The sequence below is a fragment of the Bison bison genome, unplaced genomic scaffold (assembly GCF_000754665.1).
Source record: "Bison bison bison isolate TAMUID 2011002044 unplaced genomic scaffold, Bison_UMD1.0 scf7180017864368, whole genome shotgun sequence".
Classification (NCBI taxonomy): Eukaryota; Metazoa; Chordata; class Mammalia; order Artiodactyla; family Bovidae; genus Bison; species Bison bison.
In genome coordinates, this window is record NW_011494940.1 from 1,855,171 (window position 1) to 1,876,399 (window position 21,229).

Consider the following 21,229-nt stretch of genomic DNA (forward strand, 5'->3'; position numbering starts at 1 on the left):
TGCTGCGGCGTAGTGAGTGATACCCCGCCAACCCCACCCCTGGCAGCCGTCGGGGGAAGGCAGTGTGGAGGGGAGGAGGGCGGTGGACAGGGAAGACTTGGGCTTAGGGCTGCTGGGGACTGAGCCGGAATGCTGTGGGGAAAGGGGCTCTGCTGTCTGTCTTCTGAGAGAGAGAAGGAGGTTGTCCTGGTACAAGTACACGTAGGGGTAGGCTTAAACCCCAATTCCACCATATACTGTTACATCCCCTGTGGAAGGCATTTGAACTCCATGGGTCTCAGTTTCTTCTGTATTTAAGTGAGGACGTTTGTAGTATTTGGTTAATGATGAAATGCCAATATGTATTCAGCTATTTTTAGAATCACAAACAGCAGTTTCCTATGGTTTAGCCTGATAGCTTGCCTCAGAGGGTTGTGGTGAGGTTCAGATGCATTAAGACACGTAAAGCACTTCACATCGTCTCTGATGTGTCACATTCGTTCTTAATATTATGTGGCAGATTCTGTCTCCCGGGTCTCTTCAACAGTCATTTTGGCCCAGAGCAGACATTTTGGCTGGCCTAGGTGGTGAATAGCTAAAAAAATGTTGTCCACTCCACAACATTTCCCCTGGAAAAAGGGGATAATCCTATCAGGGTGATAGAGAGGATTAAGAAAAAGTAAACCTATCCAGAGATAGTACAGAGGTGAGTCACTGCATTAACCTCTGACCCTGACCTCATCATGACATGGCTCTCTAGTGCCCCCTGGTGTCTGGGTGAGAAATGACTCACCCCTGACCTGATGCGCCTTTGGCTCTTCCACTTTTAACTGGAAGCTTGGAAGCTTCTCTCCCTGCCTTGGTGGTGCAAGAAGAAAGTCACTGTAGAGACCAGCTTGGCGACAGAGAAGAGGTCCTGTCCATCCATGAGTATTTTTCTTGCACTTAGATGTAAAGCCTGAAGCGGATCCTGTGAGGGCACCAAGTAACATGGAGGACGCTGTGGTGTGTTCAGAGAGAGTGCTGGGTCACTGGGGAGTTGACATGGAGGCCTGGGAGACAGGGAAGCAAGCGTCCAGGCAGGGTGGGAATCAGTGGTCAGTGAGTGAAGCGGACCTTAAGCTTGGGAGCCTGCAGAGGCTGCTAGCCCTGGTGGTGAGGAAAGCATTTACTGAAGAGAGGGTGGGGCTAGAGCTGAACTTGAACTAGGAAGCGGGTGGGGAGGGCGCACTGGGCTGACGAAAGGAGAGGTGCAAAGGCTGGGAGGTGGAACGTGCAGGGAGCGTGAGGGGCCACGAGGGATGGACGGTCCAGGCAAGGCTGTGGTGGGAGGCAGAGTTGGCAGGGGAACTGCCTTAGACGCTCGAGCTGAGGAGTTGAGATTTCCTCTCAGGTTGCAGAGAGGAGTCAGCAGATTTTGTTTGTGAAGGCAAGGGGGAGTGTCTTGATCGCATAGGGCAATAAGATTAGCTTGGAGAAACTGAGGCAGAGAACCTGGCCAGGAAGTGAAGCGATAATTACGAAACAGCGGTCTCCTTCACCAACTCGCTCCTATAGCGGAAGTGTCTGCCTCTTGTACTAGAGCAACCGTAGTTGTACGTTGGACTTGATGCTGTCGTGTGGGAGCTCCCGGGGCAGCTCTAGTAGTGTGACTGGTAGTAGTAGTAATAACAGTAGCTAGTATTGATTGAGGCCTGGGCTTTGTGCATGATTTCATTGAACCCTGACATCATCTTAGGGAGATAGGTAGTAATAGCCCCTTGTAGCAGGTGTGAACAGGGAGAGACCCACGTATTTGGTAAAAGTCACAGCTAGTTGTCACAGTTGCAGTCTGCAGAGCCAGGACTCAGGGTGCCTGATTGCCCAGCGTGAACCTCTGAGTCACCGCTGTGGCTCCTGTGCATATAGAGCAGCCACCCCGGATTGGGGAGGGTGGCCGTGTTCTAGGGAGGAGGGTGCTGTCTCCTAACCTACCTTTTGTCCCATAGATAGCGCCGAAGTCACCCCGCCTGTGCTCTCTGTGATGGGGGAGGCCACCCCAGTGAGCATCGAGCCGTAAGTGCAGCCCAGCCTCTGGCCCACGGGGTGAGGGTGGTCAGCTGGGGCCCAGTGCACGCAGGCAGGCCCGCAAGGAAGAGGAGGGTTCTGTGTGCTGAGGGTCTTCACTGACCGCCCCCTCCCACCTCAGCTTCCGTGTGGAAGTCACAGGGAAGGCAAAGGGACCAGCCCAGTTTGAATTTGCCTCCGAAGAAAATCAGAAAGGCCGTCCAAGCAGCTCTTTCCTTGGCTGTAAACCTGGAGCTTCTCCTCTTTGCAACTTCTGGGCCTTGCCTTTCTGGCAGCACCAGGTGCTGCTTGCTAGGCTGTCCTCACAGAAGCTGGATTCCCTCATACCCAGCTGAAGCCTTGCCGTGCTCAGCCACTCCCCACCCCCGACCCCTTCGCCATTCCCCAGGGAGAAAGTCGGGTTCCCCATCCCCACACAGTGAGACCTCACTCCCTGTCCTTTCTACCCCTGCAGACGGATCAATGTGGGCTCCCGGTTCCAAGCGGAAATCCCCTCGATGAGGGACCGTGCCCTGGCTGCTGCAGACCCCCACAAGGCTGACTTGGTGTGGCAGCCATGGGAGGTCCTGGAGAGCAGCCGGGAGAAGCAGAGGCAAGGTGAGCAGGCACGATTGGGCCATGGGTGGGGTAGGCCCCAACCCCATCCGGCTCTGCTCAGCTCTATAAGTGCTTTTCTCTCCTCCCTCCCCCAGTGGAAGACCTGCTGACAGCTGCCTGCTCCAGCATTTTCCCTGGAGCCGGCACCAACCAGGAGCTGGCCCTGCACTGTCTGCACGAGTCCAGGGGAGACATCCTGGTGAGACCCTGCTCCCCGGTGGAGGAGGGCCCCTTGGGGAGGCTGGCAGGGAGCCGTGTCTCTGGTCCAGGAGCCAGGCCTGTCAGCGAGCTGATTGGAGGCAGGCGGGAGGGTCTGACCAAGGTGGGGATGGTAGGGGGTCGGCCCAAGGGAGCCCTGGTTCTGGACTCGAGACTTCCCTGTGCAGGGTCCGCTCCAGTCTCTGGGTAGTGGGTCCCCCACCCCTCAGACAGGGCTGTCCACTGAGGACCTTCTCCATCTGTGACTGCCTCCCTTGGGGACCAGGTGTTCTTTCTTGAGACACCCCGAGTGGCCCAACCCCAGTGACCTTGCCCTCCTGCCAGACCTCTTGCCCCTTCGCAGTTAAGAGTTAAGTAATCACCCTACTCAGAGTCCTGGATTTTGGCCACTGAGAACCTGTCAGGGCCCTGACCTTTTCCTCACTTCCCTTTCAGGAAACGCTGAATAAGCTGCTACTGAAGAAGCCCCTGCGGCCCCATAACCACCCGCTGGCAACTTATCACTACACAGGTGGGTTGGTGGGGTGGGCCGGGGGCCTCCAGGGGTCTCCAGCATCAGTGGGGCTCAGTGCTGAGTCACAACCCAGGGTGGAGCCGGGGTGGAGAGGTGGGGGGCAGATAAGCCAAGATCCAGTGTGAGGGAACCCCAGAGCCGGAGTGGCTCTCAAGGGACTTCTGTGCCCTGCAGGGGAAGGGAGAAGGGCTCGAGCATGTGGGAGCCCATTTGGGCAAAAAAGCCCAGGAGGTGTGGGTATCAGGAGCAGGAGCCCGGGGACTGCCATGTCTTATACTGGGCACTGTGCTTTTAGAAGGACATTAACCAAGTGGCATAACCAATAGTAGCCACTGGTATCAAGCCCTGTCTGCTAGTGCATCCCATTTATGCCAGGCAGAGCACCTAGAAGCTTCTGCATGCATGGTTTTACTCAGTCTGCACCACAGACTGGCTGTTAGGTGATTTCTATTATTAGATCCCATTTCACACTTTCACAAGTGTGGAGAGTGAGGCTCAGAGGCTAAGCAGCATGGCTAGTAAGTGGCAAAAGCAGGACAGGCAGCCAGCTCTGAGTGCCTGCAGAGACGGTGGGGGGACGACCTCACGCTTTCCAGCTGCTCAGAACAGCCCCCCGCAGTGCTCCCAGGCCTATCCCACCCTCCTACCGCGGCTCCCTCCTTGCCCTGCAGGCTCTGACCAGTGGAAGATGGCTGAGAGGAAGCTATTCAACAAGGGCATTGCCATCTACAAGAAGGACTTCTTTCTGGTGCAGAAACTGGTGAGCTGGGGCTCTGTTTCAGGGGCAAGAGAAGGGCAGGAGCCCCCTGCAGGATTTGGGGGCTCCCTCTGCTAAAGAATCTGCCTGCAGTGCAGGAGGCCAGGGTTCGATCCCTGGGTGGGAAGATCCCCTGGAGAAGGAAATGGCAACCCACTCCAGTATTCTTGCCTGGAGAATCCCCATGGACAGAGGAGCTTGGCAGGCTACAGTCCATGGGGTCACAGAGTCGGACACGATTTAGTGACTAAACCACCACCACCATCTGTTGGGGGAGGAGCAGCCTGCAATTACTTCCCAAGCCCTCTTAAAAAAGTTAGGTCAATGCCACTTAATAGCTTCAGAGACATTTTTCTAAACAAAACAAGAAGGGATATGATCAGGCCTTTTTCCCCCCTTGGTTCTAAGCCCCTTCCCTCATCTTAGGGTAGTGTAGCCACACCCTGAAGTCTCACTCCAGAGTGGCCTGAGTGGGCACCAGACCCAGTAGCACTGAACTTAAAATAGTGACTTGCCTAAAGGGAAAGAGGAAGAAGAGGAGGGTTGCAGGCGGAGGAGAGCCATCCCGAGGCGCTGGAGTACTTCAAAGGCCGTAGTTAGTATGTGGGAGGAGAGGTCACCCTGAGAGCAGGGGCACCAGAGCTACAAGTGACTGGGGGGCCTCTGCCCACTTCCTGTCAGGCTGGGGCGGCCTGGGGCTTCTTTCCAGGAACTCAGCTGACGGAGTAGAGGAGACCCAGGCCTAATTTTCCTAGATTTCTCTTGTCCTCCCGGCCCTGTGTTCTTGGTGAGAGTGTTCTGCTAATCAGAGGACTTGCGCCTTCCCACCAGCTCTATGTCACAAAGCCTGAGACAGCTGAGGGAAGACAGCTTCCCAGAGTATGCTCTTCCTCCTGGGATTGTAGGTTGTGCCAGGGACGCCCTGGGGCCTGGACCAAGTGCTGACGAGTTCTCCTCCAAGGGCCCTGTTGTGAGGACAGTCATTTGCTGGGCTCCCTGCCTGGGCAGTATTGCTGGGAAGTGCATGCCTGGGAAAACTGGCTGAGGTGTTCCTAATGCCTTAATGAACAGAACAGATCATCATGCAGGCAAACAGATGATCAGAGGGAAGTGGTAGTAAAAGTGTAAACAGGATCTAATTAATGAATCTGTGACTTGCCTATTCCTGGGAGATGAGTCATGCCTTTTCCCTGCTTATGCACAGAGGGCCCTCACTGACCCCTTGGGCTCTGTGGGTAGAACCCCCCAGTTCCCAGTGCAGCCCAGAAACCGGCTGAGCTGTCTGAAAGCCTGGGGAGAAAGGGTAGACTCAGAGAAAACACTCTGCTCTGGGCAGCGGGGGTGAGGGAAGTAGTCCAGAAACCAAACCCAGTGGCCGAAGGGATTTGTGAAATGGGAGGGCTAGGGTTGCAGAGCTTGGGAGGATCATTTGGTCTCACCCCACTCACTACCTGCCAAGAGACTTGCCTCAGGCCACATAGCCATTCAGTGGCAGAGTTAGAACAAGACTTAACCTCCTGCTTCCTCTGCAGGTTTTCCAGGGCTTTCATGTCAGTCTCCCCCGAGTTCCTCTCCGACATCAGGGAGTTTGACGGTTCTGTTCTCACTGCTCCTTGAAGAAGAATGAAACCCTAAGCCTGGATTAATGTAGAGAGGCCGTGTTACTGGGCCTAGCCTGGCTTTGAATGTGAATGGTGCCCAGACTTTTTCCCCTTTAACTTTACATTTTGAAAAATCTCAAGCTTACAGAAAAATGCAAAGAACAGTATGATGACCAGCCATATATGTCAGATTTACCAGTTGTTAACATTCGCCACACTCGCTCTCTGTGTCCATAGATAAACTCACATACACATGTGTTCTCTGTTTTAACTGATCATTAAAAGTTACAGCATGACATTTGACCTAAATATTTCTGAAACGTATTCTCCTGCAAAACCAAAGTACCATTATCACACCCAAGAAATTTAAACTGACCTAATACTACTCTCTAATACGTCATCCATATTCAAATCTCCCCAGTGGCTCCATGTTGTCCTTTTTTAGCTTTATGTTAAAAAAAAATGGTAAAGTGTTGGTTAATTGACTTGGTCAGTGGTTTGTGCGCAGCAGACATTGGAGACATGCTCGTATTTCCTGGGTTTACTGGATTTAGTGTTCACTAAAGTTAAGGGGGGCCATGCAGGAATGAGAAAGGCTGCAGTGCCACCGGGCAGGTGAGCTGAGCCAGGAACTCTGACCTCAGTTTTGGCTTCAAACCAGATCCAGACCAAGACCGTGGCCCAGTGCGTGGAGTTCTACTACACCTACAAGAAGCAGGTGAAGATCGGCCGCAATGGGACGCTAACCTTTGGGGATGTGGATACGAGTGATGAAAAGTCGGCCCAGGAAGAGGTTGAAGTGGATATTAAGGTGACTCCCTTCCCAGCTTCAGCTGCTTAGGCTGAGCTGGGAGCCTGAGCCCAAGCTCTCCAGGACTCCCTGGAGTGGGGAGAGAGAGGAAGGCAGTGCCCCTGACAGCCCAGGGAGTTGATGTCCTAGGCACTGGCCCTGGACCTTTGGGTTGCCCTTTCTACCTGCCAGTGTCGTTGTAATGATACACTGTGTTGATGCAGAACATTGGGGATATTTCCCACTGTTCATACCAGCATCAGTTTCTTGTCCTCTCTTAGCAGACCTCTGACACCGTTCCCTCAACTTTAATCATTCTTGTGTCACTTGTATGAATTCTGCTCTATCTGCATCCTACCACATGTCACCATTAATACTTTTGTCATGTCCACACACCATTTGTGCTAGTACTTATTTTTCTTTAAATCAACTCTAAAGGGAAGCTTTATATCACAACCATAAATAGAAAACCAGTGCTCTTTGTCACAGAAGGTACTGGTAAAAATATTTATATATATGAAAACCAAACAATGTTATGAAATTCTAGCCAGGTATTACTACCTGCCAAACCTCTGAGATGAGGCCTAACCTCTCCTTGTTAAGTCTAAAGAAGTATAAAAGACACATTAACGCCAATTTGAGGCTTTGTCCTTGACATAATCAGGGTTGAAAGAGAACTGAAAAGAGAATGTTATTCAATTCTGTAAAAAGAGAATGTTATTTAATCCTGTGTCCATGCATCCACCTAATATCATCTTGGGGTCATAAGTCCATACGTAGTGACATGCTGCTTTAAGACAGGGAGTGATTTAGTTCCCATTTTTGCAGATGGGAAGAGGGTAGAGAGACAGAAAACATTACAAAGATAGTTTAGAATGGAGCTCAAAGTGGCACCTGGCCCCACCAGGCCACCCTACCCCAAGAATCCCTCTTGGATATACCCAAGAAGACAGGTGGCCTGTGGGGTGGGACGGGCAGGTTCCCTCCATGCCCCAGCCCCACCTCAAGTGCTTGGTCTCATTCTGAGGGCTCCCAGGCCCTCAAGCCTCTCCTCTTACAGGCAGACTAGCTGTGGAAGGGTGTAAGGTCATAGCACAGGAGGCTGTGCTGGGCCAAGCAATGCAGGCAGGATTAGCCGGGGCTTGTGAGCCCCTCGCTGGATCAGACTTAGTGTATATGACTGTGTGACCGCACTGTGGGCTCACTCCCCTGTTCTCGTCCCCCATAGACTTCCCAGAAGTTCCCAAGGGTGCCTCCTCCCAGAAGAGAGTCCCCAAATGAAGAGAGGCTAGAGCCCAAGAAGGAAGAAAAAGAGACCAGAAAGGAGGGGGAGGAGGAGATGTCAGAGACCCAGGACAAGGGGGAGCAGGAAGAGGGGCGAGAGCGAAGCCGGCGGGCAGCGGCTGTCAAAGCCACACAGACACTACAGGCCAATGAGTCGGTAAGTGTGGCCTTCCCTGGGGGAGTCCAGGACCAAGGAGGATGGCTGGAGCTGGGCCTGGGGGTGTGGGAGGGAGGGCAGAACAGGAACATGACGATGATTGTCATCATCGTGGCAAGAAGTGCACTAAATATTTTACGCTGTTAACTCATTTAATCCTCATAAACCCAGGTAGTAGGTACTGTCATCATTCCCATTTTACAGATGAGATTGAGGCCCAAGATAAGATAGCTAGTAGGCAGCCTGACTCCAGAATCTGCTACTAATTTTACACTATCCTGCTTCTATATCTGAGACACAGAGGAAAGAGACTTTGTGAAAATCCAGAAGGTGTGTGGGAGGGTTGGGAAGCACTCCTGACTTATAGTTCAAACAGGGCTCCCCCTAAGAGAGCTGCGTCCTTGACAAAAGTGTCTGAAATGGAGCTGAGACAACGGGAATAACAATAATGGTGCCTCATTCATGTCTGCAAAGTGCTTTCCTGTTCATCATCTCATTCATTCCTCATAATAACCCCATACAGTGTTGACGCCCACCTTGCAGATGGAGGAAACTGGGTTCAGAGATGCTAAATGACTTTAGTACAGTGTTTTGTCCACAACATCACAGACTCAGAAGCAAGACACACTGGCCAGAGCTGTTCCTGGCCCCACAAAAGACAGGGAGAGGGCCCCACAAGAGACAGACCCCTGGGAAGGCTTTGCTGGCAAACTAGTATGAGAGTCTTTGTTAGTTTAACTTGTATACTTACACACTTGCAGGAAACCCCACTCCCAAACTGTAGACACAGTGGTTTGCTCCCTTCTGAGCCTTGGTAGCACTCCTCTAAGAGCTGTTCTTTATATACACACTCCACTGAGTTCTGCTGAACTTTTATGAATGCTTTTCTATGGGGTTTGATCCAGTGCATGCACGTGTGACTTCTAATGGCCATCTGGGTCTCTCATATCCCAAGGTCCATGGTTCGCATACCCTGAGCAGCACCTCTAGGTCTACACCAGGTGTCCTGTGCTCTGTGTTACCTGCTTGGCATTTCCCATGGTGGCCCCTATTGTCATGAGCTAGCTGCCTGTGTGTCTGTCCCTTCAGACTGAGTTCTCTGGTGGCAGGGCCTTCTGTCCCCTCTATACCCTCTGAGTGACCTGACATGTTACATAGATTTGAAGATCATTTATGGAATAATGTCACAGACGAAATACTGAAAACGTGAAGCCATGTCATTAATTAAGCAAGACCCCTGTCAGATGCATCAGGAAGTCCTATCTTATAGAGCTAGGGCTGTCCCACCAAACTACTGTACCAGCAATTTGTAAAAACGGAGCTGGTCAAAGATGGATTGGGCTTCCAAAAAGACACTGAGTGCCTTGTCATTGGAAAGATTCAAGAGCATGCTAGGGGGCCATTGTGCAGGAGTGCGTGATCTTTACAAGCCTGCTGTTTGCTGATGTTCCAGAATTTGGGATTCTCATTTCCCTAAATCTCTCACCTCTCCTCTTTTGACTCTCTCCAGGCCAACGACATCCTCATCCTCCGAAGCCACGAGTCCAACGCCCCTGGATCTGCGGGTGGCCAGGCCTCAGAGAAGCCAAGGGAGGGGCCAGGAAAGTCACGAAGGGCACTACCTTTTTCAGAGAAGAAGAAAAAAACAGAGACTTTTAATAAGACCCAGAATCAGGAGAACACTTTCCCTTGTAAAAAATGCGGCAGGTAAGACGGCAGGCCCAGTCTCCACCGGAACCTGGCGGGTTGGCTGAGGTTGGAGGAGGGGCGGGCGGCCATTCCTACGGAGAAGTAGGAGGAGTCACAGCTTGCGCCTCGTCTCCTGATTGGCTCAGGGGGTTTCCAGGGCAGTGACGTCGCTAGGCAGCTTTTAGAAGAGGAATGATGTCACTGAATCGGTAGCCTTTCACACACACACACACACACACACACACACACACACACACACACACACGCAAGCACTCACACACACACACACACACACACACAACACACACACACACTCAAACAGACACGTGCAAGTGCTCTAGCCCGATGGTCTCAGTGGGGGAAACAGACCTGACTGGAGCCCCTCCTGTTCGGCTACAGGGTGTTTTTCAAGGTGAAGAGTCGCAGCGCCCACATGAAGAGCCACGCGGAGCAGGAGAAGAAGGCAGCTGCCCTGAGGCAGAAGGAGAAAGAGGCCGCGGCCGCTGCAGCCACTGCGGCCGCCTCCCCTCACCAGCCGGCCCTGCGGGAGGAGAGCGGTGCGGGCGAGAGAGGCTGAGGCCTGGAGCTCCGGAGCCTGCGGAGGGAGAGATCGCGCGGACTTGTCTCTGCAAAACGAATACAATTCAATAAACGGCCCTTTTTATTTATAAAGGTCCCAGGAGCAGTGTAAAGGGCTGTAGGATCCAGTTCTCTTGCATTTGGTCTGTCGGAAGTTTTCCTCCCCGCTTTCCAGAAACTAGGAAAGTCCCTGCTCGCCCGGGCTACCCCTGGGGAGGGGCCCCAGCGCCACAATCTCAGCACGCAGCCGCTTCCGTCTTTGTTCCCCCTGCTCCCCTCGGTCACCATGGAGAGCAAAGCACAAGTGCGCCCCCTTGGCAGCATTCACCTCCCCCCAGGGGACCTGCGCAGGCCTGCCCGAAGTCCCAGAAAGGGATTCCCTGGGAAGGAGTGTGGTGGCTATCTCCGAGAGGGAGCTCAGCCTGGCTGCTCCGGTAACTGTGTCCTTATAGAGGCCACCTCCTCCCCAGGAGGGAGGCTGCCAGAACGGGGAGTGTGGCAGGGAGAGAGACCAGGACAGGTACCCATTCCTGGTCAGCCTGCCGGGGCGGGAAGGTTTTCTCGGATGTTCGGGAAAGGAGCCAGTGCTCCTTGCATGCTCTCAGCCTGCTGAAGGGAAGGGACTGTGCACAATTTGCAGAGTTGCTCCAGGGCTAGGCCTGAGGGAGCTTCTGACAGGCCTTGGCTTTTCTGGTTTCCCACCATTTTGCCAAATACCTTTAGGCCCTGGAGGCTGCTAAGGGAGCTTAGCCTAAGCCCAGCCTGCTCCTCCTTGGTGCAAGTTCCCTGCTTGCCTTTGTTCTGCCCTCGGCAGCTGCCACCTTAACCCCACCGTACCTGGTCTAGCTGATATCCACAGCTCAGCCCTCAGTTGTGCATGCTGGAGATTTCTGGATCCTTCCCTGGGAGGGGGAGGCCTCCTAGCCAGATTGGACAGGAGCCTTCATTCCTTGACTTGTGTCATTTGGGAGCTATTTATTTATTCTTAATATTTAATTTTTAACATCCTCTCAGGGACCAGGGGCTTCCTTCTTTCCAGAGGCCCAAGTGCATTTATCCCAAAACAAGGCACCTTCTTGGCACCCCCTCCCCCAACCTCGTATTTCCAAGACCCTTAAAGTCCCTTGCCCCGTTGCTCTGGAAGTTTTGCCAACAGGAATGATAGTAGCACTGAAAGCAGGTGGAAGGTGTCACCAAACCACAGGCTAGCAGGGTGAAGGGAAATCAAATGCAGTTCTTATTGCTACCTCTTCTCCCTGCTGAACATTCAAGTTGCCTGAGGGGATTGGCTGGAAGCCAGAATTCTGGTTTTGTTTCTGGCTTGAATAAGCCATATTTGGCATGGAGTCACTGAAGTGAAAGGGCTAGAAGATTCAGGAGGCCCCTTCACTTGCCAGCCCCATAGGAGGGCTGAATTATTTCTCTGATCTTTCTATTCAACTTTAGTTGTGTAAAAAGAAGTTCCAAGTGAATGCAAGTATATAACAGGTCTACATGTTAGGAAGGAGCCAAAAAGTATTCATTCTGCTATTCTTCTGAGATAGCCTAAAGGCATCATATTGGTAGCTGGGAGTGGGGAGTTTTGTTCTAAACTATGCACTATCAGGTTTTGGGTTTTTTGGTTTTTTTTTTTGCATTCATTTCTGTATTAATATGGTTATACAGGAGCCCAGCTCTGGGAGTGACAAAATTCTCCTCCTTCCTCAACTCCTGATGACTAACTAGACCTCTAACTTCCCAGTGAGTTTCTTCCATAGGTTTCTACATGCTCAATAGCCCAAGATTGCAAAAATCTCCTATACCCTCCCAAAACAGGAAGGTAGCAAATTTAGGCTCTTCTCTAAATCACGTGTAATATGAGTGCCTTCGCAGCTTTGCCCCAAAGTGCTACTTACATTTCCCGAGGTTTTTTTCTATTTAAACTGCATTTAGTTTCAGGCCACTTTTTGGACATGTGGTAACAGAAACCTCCTTTGTCTAGAGTGATTTTCCTCTTGTAAGCTCACAGAGACAAGAGCAGGTGAATATAGATGGAGAAAATCAAGATGGTACCTCTCCGTATTAACCCCACCCAACATCGAATTTTAAATTAGGTTTATGTTTCAGAATGAATTTATATCTAGAATGCAGTGTAAAAGGTGAAATGTTTAGCAAACAGATGAAGTTGTGGCACATGACCTGCCATAAAGTAGGTGCAGCCACAGAAGCTGGCATAGGTGTATCCTTTATGGTGCTTTCTCCCTATGAAAATGTTCGGCTTGTATTTTTTTTCTTCTACTCAAAACTCTTTGCTTTAAGAAGTTAAACAATAAACACCTTCAGCTTTATAAGGTTCTCCCCACACCATCTCACATATCCATCTCTCAGCCTCCACCTACACTCAGCTAAGGGCATGAAACTAACCTAGTGCCTGTGTTCTAGACCATCTCTGAGGTCTCTTACCCACCCACAGAGACAGTGCTTCAGCACTGTCCTCCATGCCTTCAGCCGCCCCCCTCACAGCTAAGGTACACACCCATCCTTTCTGCTGCCCACTTCCACCCTGGCACAGAGGTCGTGTGCTGCTTATGTCTAAAGGGATCCCATATATTTAACTGCCTCAGTGACCTAACCTCTTCTCACATGCCAGATGTTAAGATGAAGGAGGAATACAATGCATATTCAAGCCTCAGCTATTTAAATGTTTTTATTGAGGCTCACTTTTCTTGGATGGTATTTATTACCATACTGGCAAACCTAACTTCTTAGGTTTACAGGAAGTATGCATATTTTTATAAAACAATTGTATGTCCTCCCCATATTTTTGCTGTGTTAATATTTGCCTCTAACAATTTGCAGCTGTTTCACCTTTTCCTCATTTGTCTCTCAGTCGAAGGCCTTGGAGGGGACAGAGCACAGGAACAGCCTTGACAGTCTGTAATTATTGTACAAATATTTTAATAGCATATAAATAAGTATATTCCTTTTATTTTGAAAAAAAATCAGACACTGCCTTCTGTGTGTTTGCTGCCTGTGGCACCCTTTTTTAAAAAGACTGTTACATATTAAAATAGTGTACATATATATAAATATTACCTCTTTTGCTGTACAGTTGTGATAGACCAGACTGAAGATTTTATTTTTTGTGTGCTTTTTATAAAAAAAAAAATTAACACACTAAAGAAAATCTTGCTGATGTGATTGTAATGTACCTATGTAACTTATTTACTTTTGAATGTTCTTCTGTATCTTTAAACCTTTTATTAAATAAGGTTTTAAAAATTCATAGTTGAATGCTGTGTCCTTTAGGGGAGATTTTCAACCATCTGGGATTGACGTAAATCGGCCTTGGTTTGCTTGCAAGGGATTACGTGAAATTTTTGAACCATAAGCATTCTGTTTTATCAGTCCATTGTCAATGATGCCAGGACAGGGGAAATAACACACTAGCGTTTGCTTGGCTACAAAGGTTACTTAATAGATCTAGATCTTACAAAATTTTAGAAGAAAAAGGCTCAACTCAGTGTCTGACAGGAAAACACTGCACACTTCCAGCGTTTTAGTCTTATTGGGATGAAGTTCGCGGAGGGTGCACAGTGCGATCGATTGGCTGGTACCGCATCTGTTTTTGAACAGAAAACTCCGGGAGTTGGGAGTGGACAAGGAGACCTGGCGTGCTGCAGTCCATGGGGTCGCAAAGAGTCGGAAATGACTGAGCGACTGAACTGGACTGGTTGAAGGAGCGACGTGAGTTAAGTCTTCCTTGACAGACTCATATCATTTTCAATGCACTCCAGAATTAAACTTTTAAACACAGTGCTTTGTTTAAAAAGGAAAAAAAAAATCTGGAAAGTGTGAAAAAGGAAATGCGCCATCAGAGAACGCTCCGCGAGTCCCTTGCTAGCACCATGGCAACCGCAGGCAGCCGGAGCGTCAGGGTCTGGAGTCTTCCAGGCCGCCGTTGCCTTGGCTACGCTTGCGCAGGCTTCGGATGCGGGGGCGGGGCGAAACCCACTCGCCGGCCGGCCCCGCCCCTCGCTGCCGCAGTAACGCCTGGGCTGGCTGCGGGTCAGTCAGGCCGGCAGCCTCTCTACTCCGTTCCGGGTCAGCTCGCCGCAGCCCACGCGCAGCCCCTGCGGCCTGCCTTCGCCGGCCCGCTCTAGCCTCGCTTCCGCCTCCTTCCCGCGCCTCGGCTGCTGGTGCTCAGGGTATCCGACTGTCGCCGCCCAGAGGGGTGTACCTGCGCCAGTGAAGAAGCCGCTCTTGGGCTGGCCTCGCGGCGACCTCTGGACAGTCTCCCCCTGCAGGGGCGGCACAGTTCGCAGTCTGCAGAAGAGCGGCTCCTCGCGCGCCTGAAGGCCGAGCTCTGACCGCGGAAGCCGGGTTGATGCCAGGAGGGGCAGCAGCGAGTGGCCGGCGCCTGAGCTGCGGAGAACGGGCGGCCACGCCCCGGGATCACACCCCGGCGGCCTCTTCAGAGCGCGGCGTCTCCTGCCATCTCCGCCTGTCTTCCCTCCGGGCCTCTGCGCGGAGACGCGACACCCTGCCTGCAGGTGCGGGACCGGGCCCGCGGATGCCGATCGGAGACACAAGATGGCGTTGGGCGCGTGACTGAGCATCCCCCAAGTTTCGCTCCGAGGACGTGGAGGACGGACGTTGGTGGGGGCAGTGAAAGGACGAGAGCCGGATTCTGGTGTCGTTGGTTAATTGTGATTGCGTGAAGCTTGACTCCTCGGGCAAATTGCAGGGGAGTGTCCGCTGTCGTCCTAAGTCCTTTAGCACAGGGAGCCACAGTTTTGACTCGTATCTAACCCCCTGATAACCCAACTATCAGGGGCCCTTGATAGTTGGGGAAATGGCGATGACACTGTTGGAAGACTGGTGTAGAGGGATGGATGTGAATTCCCAGAGAGCCCTGCTGGTCTGGGGGATCCCGGTGAACTGCGATGAGGCTGAAATCGAAGAGACCCTCCAGGCTGCGATGCCCCAGGTGCACTATCGAGTGCTTGGGAGAATGTTCTGGAGGGAAGAGAATGCCAAAGCAGCCTTGTTAGAGCTCACTGGCACTGTGGATTACGCTGCCATCCCCAGGGAGATGCCGGGTAAAGGAGGGGTCTGGAAAGTAGTCTTTAAGCCTCCGACTTCCGACCCTGAATTTCTAGAAAGGTTGCATCTCTTCCTAGCCCGAGAGGGATGGACTGTGCAAGATGTTGCCCGTGTCCTTGGGTTTGAGAACTCCTCTCCAGCCCCAGGCCCAGATATGCCAGCAGAGATGCTAAACTATATTTTGGATAATGTTATTAAGCCTCTTATAGAGTCCATATGGTACAAGAAGCTGACGTTGTTCTCGGGGAGGGACATCCCGGGGCCTGGGGAGGAGACATTTGAGCCCTGGCTGGAACACGCTAATGAGGTCATTGAGGAGTGGCAGGTGTCTGATATAGAAAAGAGGCGGCGGTTGATGGAGAGTCTTCGAGGCCCTGCCGCTGATGTCATCCGCATCCTCAAGACCAACAACCCAGATATTACCACCGCCGAATGCCTGAAGGCACTTGAGCAGGTGTTTGGAAGCGTGGAGAGCTCCAGGGATGTGCAGGTCAGATTTCTGAACACTTACCAGAATCCGGGAGAAAAATTATCTGCTTATGTCATTCGTCTGGAGCCCCTGCTGCAGAAGGTGGTGGAGAAGGGAGCCATAGATAAAGAGAACGTGAACCAAGCCCGCCTGGAACAAGTCATTGCGGGGGCCAACCACAGCGGGGCCATCCGAAGGCAGCTATGGCTGACCGGGGCTGCGGAAGGGCCGGCCCCTAACCTCTTCCAGTTGCTTGTGCAGATCCGTGAGGAGGAGGCCAAGGAAGAGGAGGCGGCAGCTGAAGCCGCCCTCTTGCAGTTAGGCCTGGAGGGGCACTTCTGAGTCCCGAGAAAACGGACTTTAGTGCAGACCTAGATCACAGCTGCTTTTCGTGTTTCTGTGCTGTCCTGCAGGTATGTCACCTAGTGGTAAAGACTTAGTGTGATTTTCCTGGGGTAAGTCAGGCCTGCATATTCACGTTAACATTGGTAAAACCTTGCAAGCGAGCACCAGAGCTGCTGCAGTACAAGTGAGTCATGTCAGCCACAATGCCAGGGAAAGGCTTGGACAGTGCAAGTTGTCAGTGCTGCAAGCTGTCATCATGGCATCATCATCAGTTGTGAAAACCATGGGAACTCGTGACACTTCCCAGAGGTAACTGAATGTGAAATTGCGTGTTCAGAAGTTTAGTGCATGGCCTGGCTCACACAGGAAGTGTTGAGTAAAAATGTGAACTGTTGTTAATACTACTCTTGTGAGTAGTTTTTGTGTTTACTGTAAATTGTTCCTGATTTATATTAACGGAAAGAAGTGTGAATTAGATATTATTCAACTTTCCAGTGCAAATTTCTCATTTTTCATCTTTAAACATCTAGATCAGTTTAACTGAGACGTGTTCTGAGGCTGTAAAAGGAGGTGTTAGAAATACTGCACTTACAGAGTTGTGTATCAAGTCTTCACTGAACAAGATAGGAATAGAACAGGGAGGTTAATATGAACCAGCTCAGTATCTATTCCCCCATTTCAAATCTTTATTGAAGAGTAGTTTACCTTGTTCATGCTGGTTCTCAGTTTGAAGTTATCAAATACATGTTTATTAATAAAAATATTTTTTAAATTCTCTTGTCTTGTTTTTCTGACATGTATGAAAAATTTCAGTGTAATTAAGCTCTATGATCTTCTTAGGAAGACTTCGCCATGTCACTGAAAAAAACCCCAAACCTCAGTTCTTTTAAGTTTTATATCATACTATGTAATTTGAAGTTGCAGTACCTTTCAATATATTCAATCTTTGCATGTTTTCTACCAGAGAAGTGTTTGAAGGCAAAATCAACTAAATATTTATTTAGTTGATAACTAAATATTAACTTACTATAAACTAAATATTAACTTACTATAAAATGTTAGAAAATCCTGAAATGGAGTTTAGGAGGTTATCTAGCAATGCTTCCCCCGCACCCCCCATGCCCCCCAACCCCCTGCCGCCCTTGTAAATCTTTTTTCAGCTAAAACTGTTTCACTGCAGGAATAATAACTCATCATACTTGTATAAAATTGATGGTTCAGTATCACAGCAGTCACTTATATCAAGAGGATATAAAAAGAGAAATACAACTTAAAACATGTTTATTTGGTTCCAGAGATTCAGTGACTGAAGTTGTCCATCTTTTGAAATTCTAGTAAATCCAGAAGTGATTAAATGAACATAAGAGTTCAGTGGAGTTTTCCCATAGTAACAAGGCTAGCTGGTCTGTGTAATGATCACAAGGTAAACTTATTTATAAAGGCAGATAATTGGTATATGGTATATTTTTGTATGGGTATATTTTTCTGTACACTCATTCATGTCCTCACTTACCATGTCTGTTCCTCCATCTTCCTTTCTTCTCTCAACACACACATCACATCTTTGACCCCCACAACACATTTGCAGACCTTAACTCACCTCCACAAGCATGTCTGTATTCCCCCTCTTCCCCACTCATAACTTCCTCCTCCACTCCCACAGGCTTGGCACTGGTACACACTCTCCTCACCTCTCACAATCCTGTCTTCACACACTCACTCCCACCTTCTCACCAACATGCCATCATAAACATACACCCTCTTCCCACCATACACATATACACATATTACACTCATAACAAAAAGAAGTAATAGGTTCTTCATGTTTTTTACCCAATATGGACATACTTTATCCATATATAGGGATACACCATATCTTTTTATGGCTGCAGAATTGATTGCATTTTAGGAGGGAAAGTCATCACTTAGGATTCTCTCACTATAATTGCATATATCTACATATACATACACACATACTAATGCAATACATATATATGGCAGAAAACAATGTCAGAATTCTAGATGTTCACCCTTTATTCTAGAAAACAATGAACTGAAAATAACGTGCTATTTATGATCTGAATTAAGGTTTTCTCTTTATAGGCTCAAAATCTGCTTTATAAAGGAGGACAACAGCAAGAAACATATCCTCATAATCAAAGAACTGTGGACTAAAGAAGCAGAAACTGCAATACAGTCCCATTCTGTGACCAGAGTTACATTTGACAGCATAGAATATGTGCTGGGAAAATGTGTAATATCATTGCTATTGCTGGGTTCTTCCTGTTTCTTGTGTATCAGAAAAGAGCTAGCCAACACCAGGCCATTTCAGGCAACAAATCAAGGGCCTATCTGCCAAGCTTAACCTTGTACACTTCTGGAGATGAGGAGAGGACTAGCAATGGCCAAGTGCGGTAGTAACTTGCTGTCTCTGGAAGTGCTTCTTCCAGGATCTTAAGTCATTTGAAATGGTGCCCAGAGAACTGGGTAAGACTTACAAACCTGAGAGAGGAGTAAACTACTGAAAAATAATTTTAGCACAAAGAAATGAGTCAATCCCCCCTTCTTTTTCTCCCTCTCACTCACACACAAGCTGTGTGGAATGTCATCCAAAGACTGAATTTCTTTGGAACTGAATATCATTGAGAGTTCACATAATTGCTCTATATTAGTTAAAACTAATGGACAGTAATCAAAAAAGATACAAATAGATTTTCTATAAAATAACACAATTTATTACTGTTTTAAAACAAGTCTCACAAAATAACATTCGGAAACTCAACATTTCTAAATAATTTAACACAATAAGTTTAGTCATAAAGTCATGCTACAAAATTCCTGCATATAAAAGATTATTACTAAAGTATTAATACATGTTAAAATGTTCTTCAGAATGGAGTTGGTTCTAGAAGCCAAAGATTCTGGAATGATGCTCATGACCATGACTGACACCCTGGGAGAAGGAGCTGCCTGTATGCATATTCTCTACAGCTACCAACTCACTGGTCTTTTGATATTGATCCCTCTAGGCAATAGCACCTCAGAGGCAGGTACCCTGCTGATCAAAAAAGCAAAGAACATCCCACCGTTGTAACATTAGCCACAACTTAATCTAGCCAACATCTAAATTAACTTTTTAAATCTAGATGTAGGAAAGATAACTCACAAAGTTTCCATTCTGAGTAGCAGAATTCTACTTAATAAATCCCCCAGAGGGATGACTTCATGTAGCAGACATGGAAGATGACACCAACTAGGGAAATAAGGAAATCCTGACTCTGATTATGATGACACAGAACTACTGCTCCGGTGGGCTCAGAACAAGCAAGGATGAACTTTAATTCTCTAATATCCACATGCAGGCTGGGTATTTACCCATCTGCCCTTTGAGAGTACTTTTCACCAACATCCAGTTCATTTTAAAGTGCAAATCGACTGTAAAATAGCTTCCTCTCCCTCACCTCCTTGTTAAATATGCTAGATCATAATTTGGTTGGCTGGTTCCTTCTAACCAGCCCAATATGGGAAATTAACTAGAATCCAGTTATGACTCCTCCAAATGTCAAGTGAAAATTTATCTTAGGTTAGAAAAAGGTAAGACTCAGTCTACTTGTTCATTTTCTTTCTTTGTAGTCGCTGGTTGATAATAAGGCAGGAATGGAGATATAAATGAGGGATTTCTAAAAGTTCAGTGATTTTTTAAAAAAACATACCCTTAATTTTTTTTTTTATATTGCACTTACTTTATAGTTAAAAACACTCATGCTAAAGTGAAGATAAAGGAATATGGTCAAGTTAGCTGTATCAGAAGCACCAGCTCTGCTGCACTGAATTTGTTTTATATTCAGTTATTTACAGACATATTAAGCAGGCCAAATAAATAAAATGCATGCCAAAGGAACTGATTTCTGCTAAAGGATAACTTCCAATTTAACAGTTATTTTTCTCCCTTTGCCAATATTTACAACGTAAGGTCTCTGTGAACAGACAATTAGATTGCAATTTAGACAATCAGACTACTCATGATCAATGCTTTGACACTTCCCCCCAGTTCTTTTTTTTTAAGTTAGTCACTTAATCCAACCTTTCCAGGCCCTACGCATTTTCCATTTTGTCCTAAGAAAAATCCAGCTGGAAGATTCTGGGTCACATAGACAACTACCTTCAACTCAACTTACACATCACCAACTCTGAGGATAAGTTAACTGTTAAGATTCGTTTCTTACTCCTCCTTATTCTACTTGAGGCCAACTGGTAAGAGGTATCAGAAGCGTCTATTCAAGTCAAATTTTCTCTTTACACAGGAACCACATTAACATGTCTTATACCACCTCTATTTGTGGAATAGATCCAGTAACCATACCAAGTTACTGGGCAATTATGACCAGACATTCTTCTGATCACATGCAAAGTTAGTGTCTATGCCAGCTACTTTCATATATAATTACCAAATTTTATACAATATTTTTCTGTATTTAATGACTGCTACAGTCTACAAAATTTGTGCATTATTGGACAATGAATAAAGAATGAACACCTAAAGAATGATGATCTGTTTTCTACACTCAAAATGTTAAACTTCAGAGACAAAGCAAAATCTATCATAAAATTGGATTCTGTTGATAGTAAGGAGAGGTAGGTTAACACTTATTGTCCTAAGTAAGAATGCTAAACAATAAAAGTAGAGACCCTGCTGAAAAACATAAGTTGAGCCTTCCAGCCCTGAGTTTCTAATGTTACATGAAAATTATTAAAAACAGCATTACAAGGAAAACACCAGTGACCATTTCCTTCTATCCATGATTATCAAATATATCACCTCTGAAACAACTCCGGTAGCATATGACTGCTGCTGCTGCTAAATCGCTTCAGTCATGTCCGACTCTGTGCGACCACATAAACAGCAGCCCACCAGGCTCCCCCGTCCCTGGGATTCTCCAGGCAAGAACACTGGAGTGGGTTGCCATTTCCTTCTCCAATGCATGAAAATGAAAAGTGAAAGTGAAGTCTCTCAGTTGTGTCAGACTCTTAACGACTCCATGGACTGCAGCCTCCCAGGCTCCTCCATCCATGGGATTTTCCAGGCGAGAGTACTGG

General features: G+C 48.3%; 2 protein-coding genes across 3 annotated transcripts in view; both read left to right on the top strand.

The window, feature by feature from the left end:
- The window catches only part of ELMSAN1 (ELM2 and Myb/SANT-like domain containing 1), a 23,288-nt gene extending 9,792 nt beyond the window's left edge, over window positions 1–13,496 (top strand). Inside the window, exons 6-14 of the mRNA XM_010855849.1 lie at window positions 1,968–2,034; window positions 2,501–2,643; window positions 2,739–2,842; window positions 3,298–3,373; window positions 4,048–4,136; window positions 6,396–6,545; window positions 7,753–7,965; window positions 9,476–9,672; window positions 10,054–13,496. Coding sequence (XP_010854151.1) covers window positions 1,968–2,034; window positions 2,501–2,643; window positions 2,739–2,842; window positions 3,298–3,373; window positions 4,048–4,136; window positions 6,396–6,545; window positions 7,753–7,965; window positions 9,476–9,672; window positions 10,054–10,231 — 1,217 coding nt within the window. The 3' untranslated portion in view covers window positions 10,232–13,496. The remainder of the gene's footprint in view (window positions 1–1,967; window positions 2,035–2,500; window positions 2,644–2,738; window positions 2,843–3,297; window positions 3,374–4,047; window positions 4,137–6,395; window positions 6,546–7,752; window positions 7,966–9,475; window positions 9,673–10,053) is intronic.
- Window positions 13,497–14,262: 766 nt separating this feature from the next.
- On the top strand, window positions 14,263–21,049 carry PNMA1 (paraneoplastic Ma antigen 1). 2 transcript variants are annotated; one of them, XR_826691.1, is made up of 2 exons: window positions 14,960–16,200; window positions 18,236–21,049. XR_826691.1 is itself a non-coding variant. In XM_010855779.1 (1 exon), the coding sequence occupies exon 1, from the start codon at window positions 15,068–15,070 to the stop codon at window positions 16,127–16,129; it is 1,062 nt and encodes a 353-aa protein (XP_010854081.1). In that variant the 5' UTR covers window positions 14,263–15,067; the 3' UTR covers window positions 16,130–16,907. The 2 variants fall into 2 exon arrangements, 1 of the variants encoding a protein (XP_010854081.1); XM_010855779.1 differs by lacking the exon at window positions 18,236–21,049 and having other exon boundaries at window positions 14,263–16,907.
- Window positions 21,050–21,229: the final 180 nt, after the last annotated feature.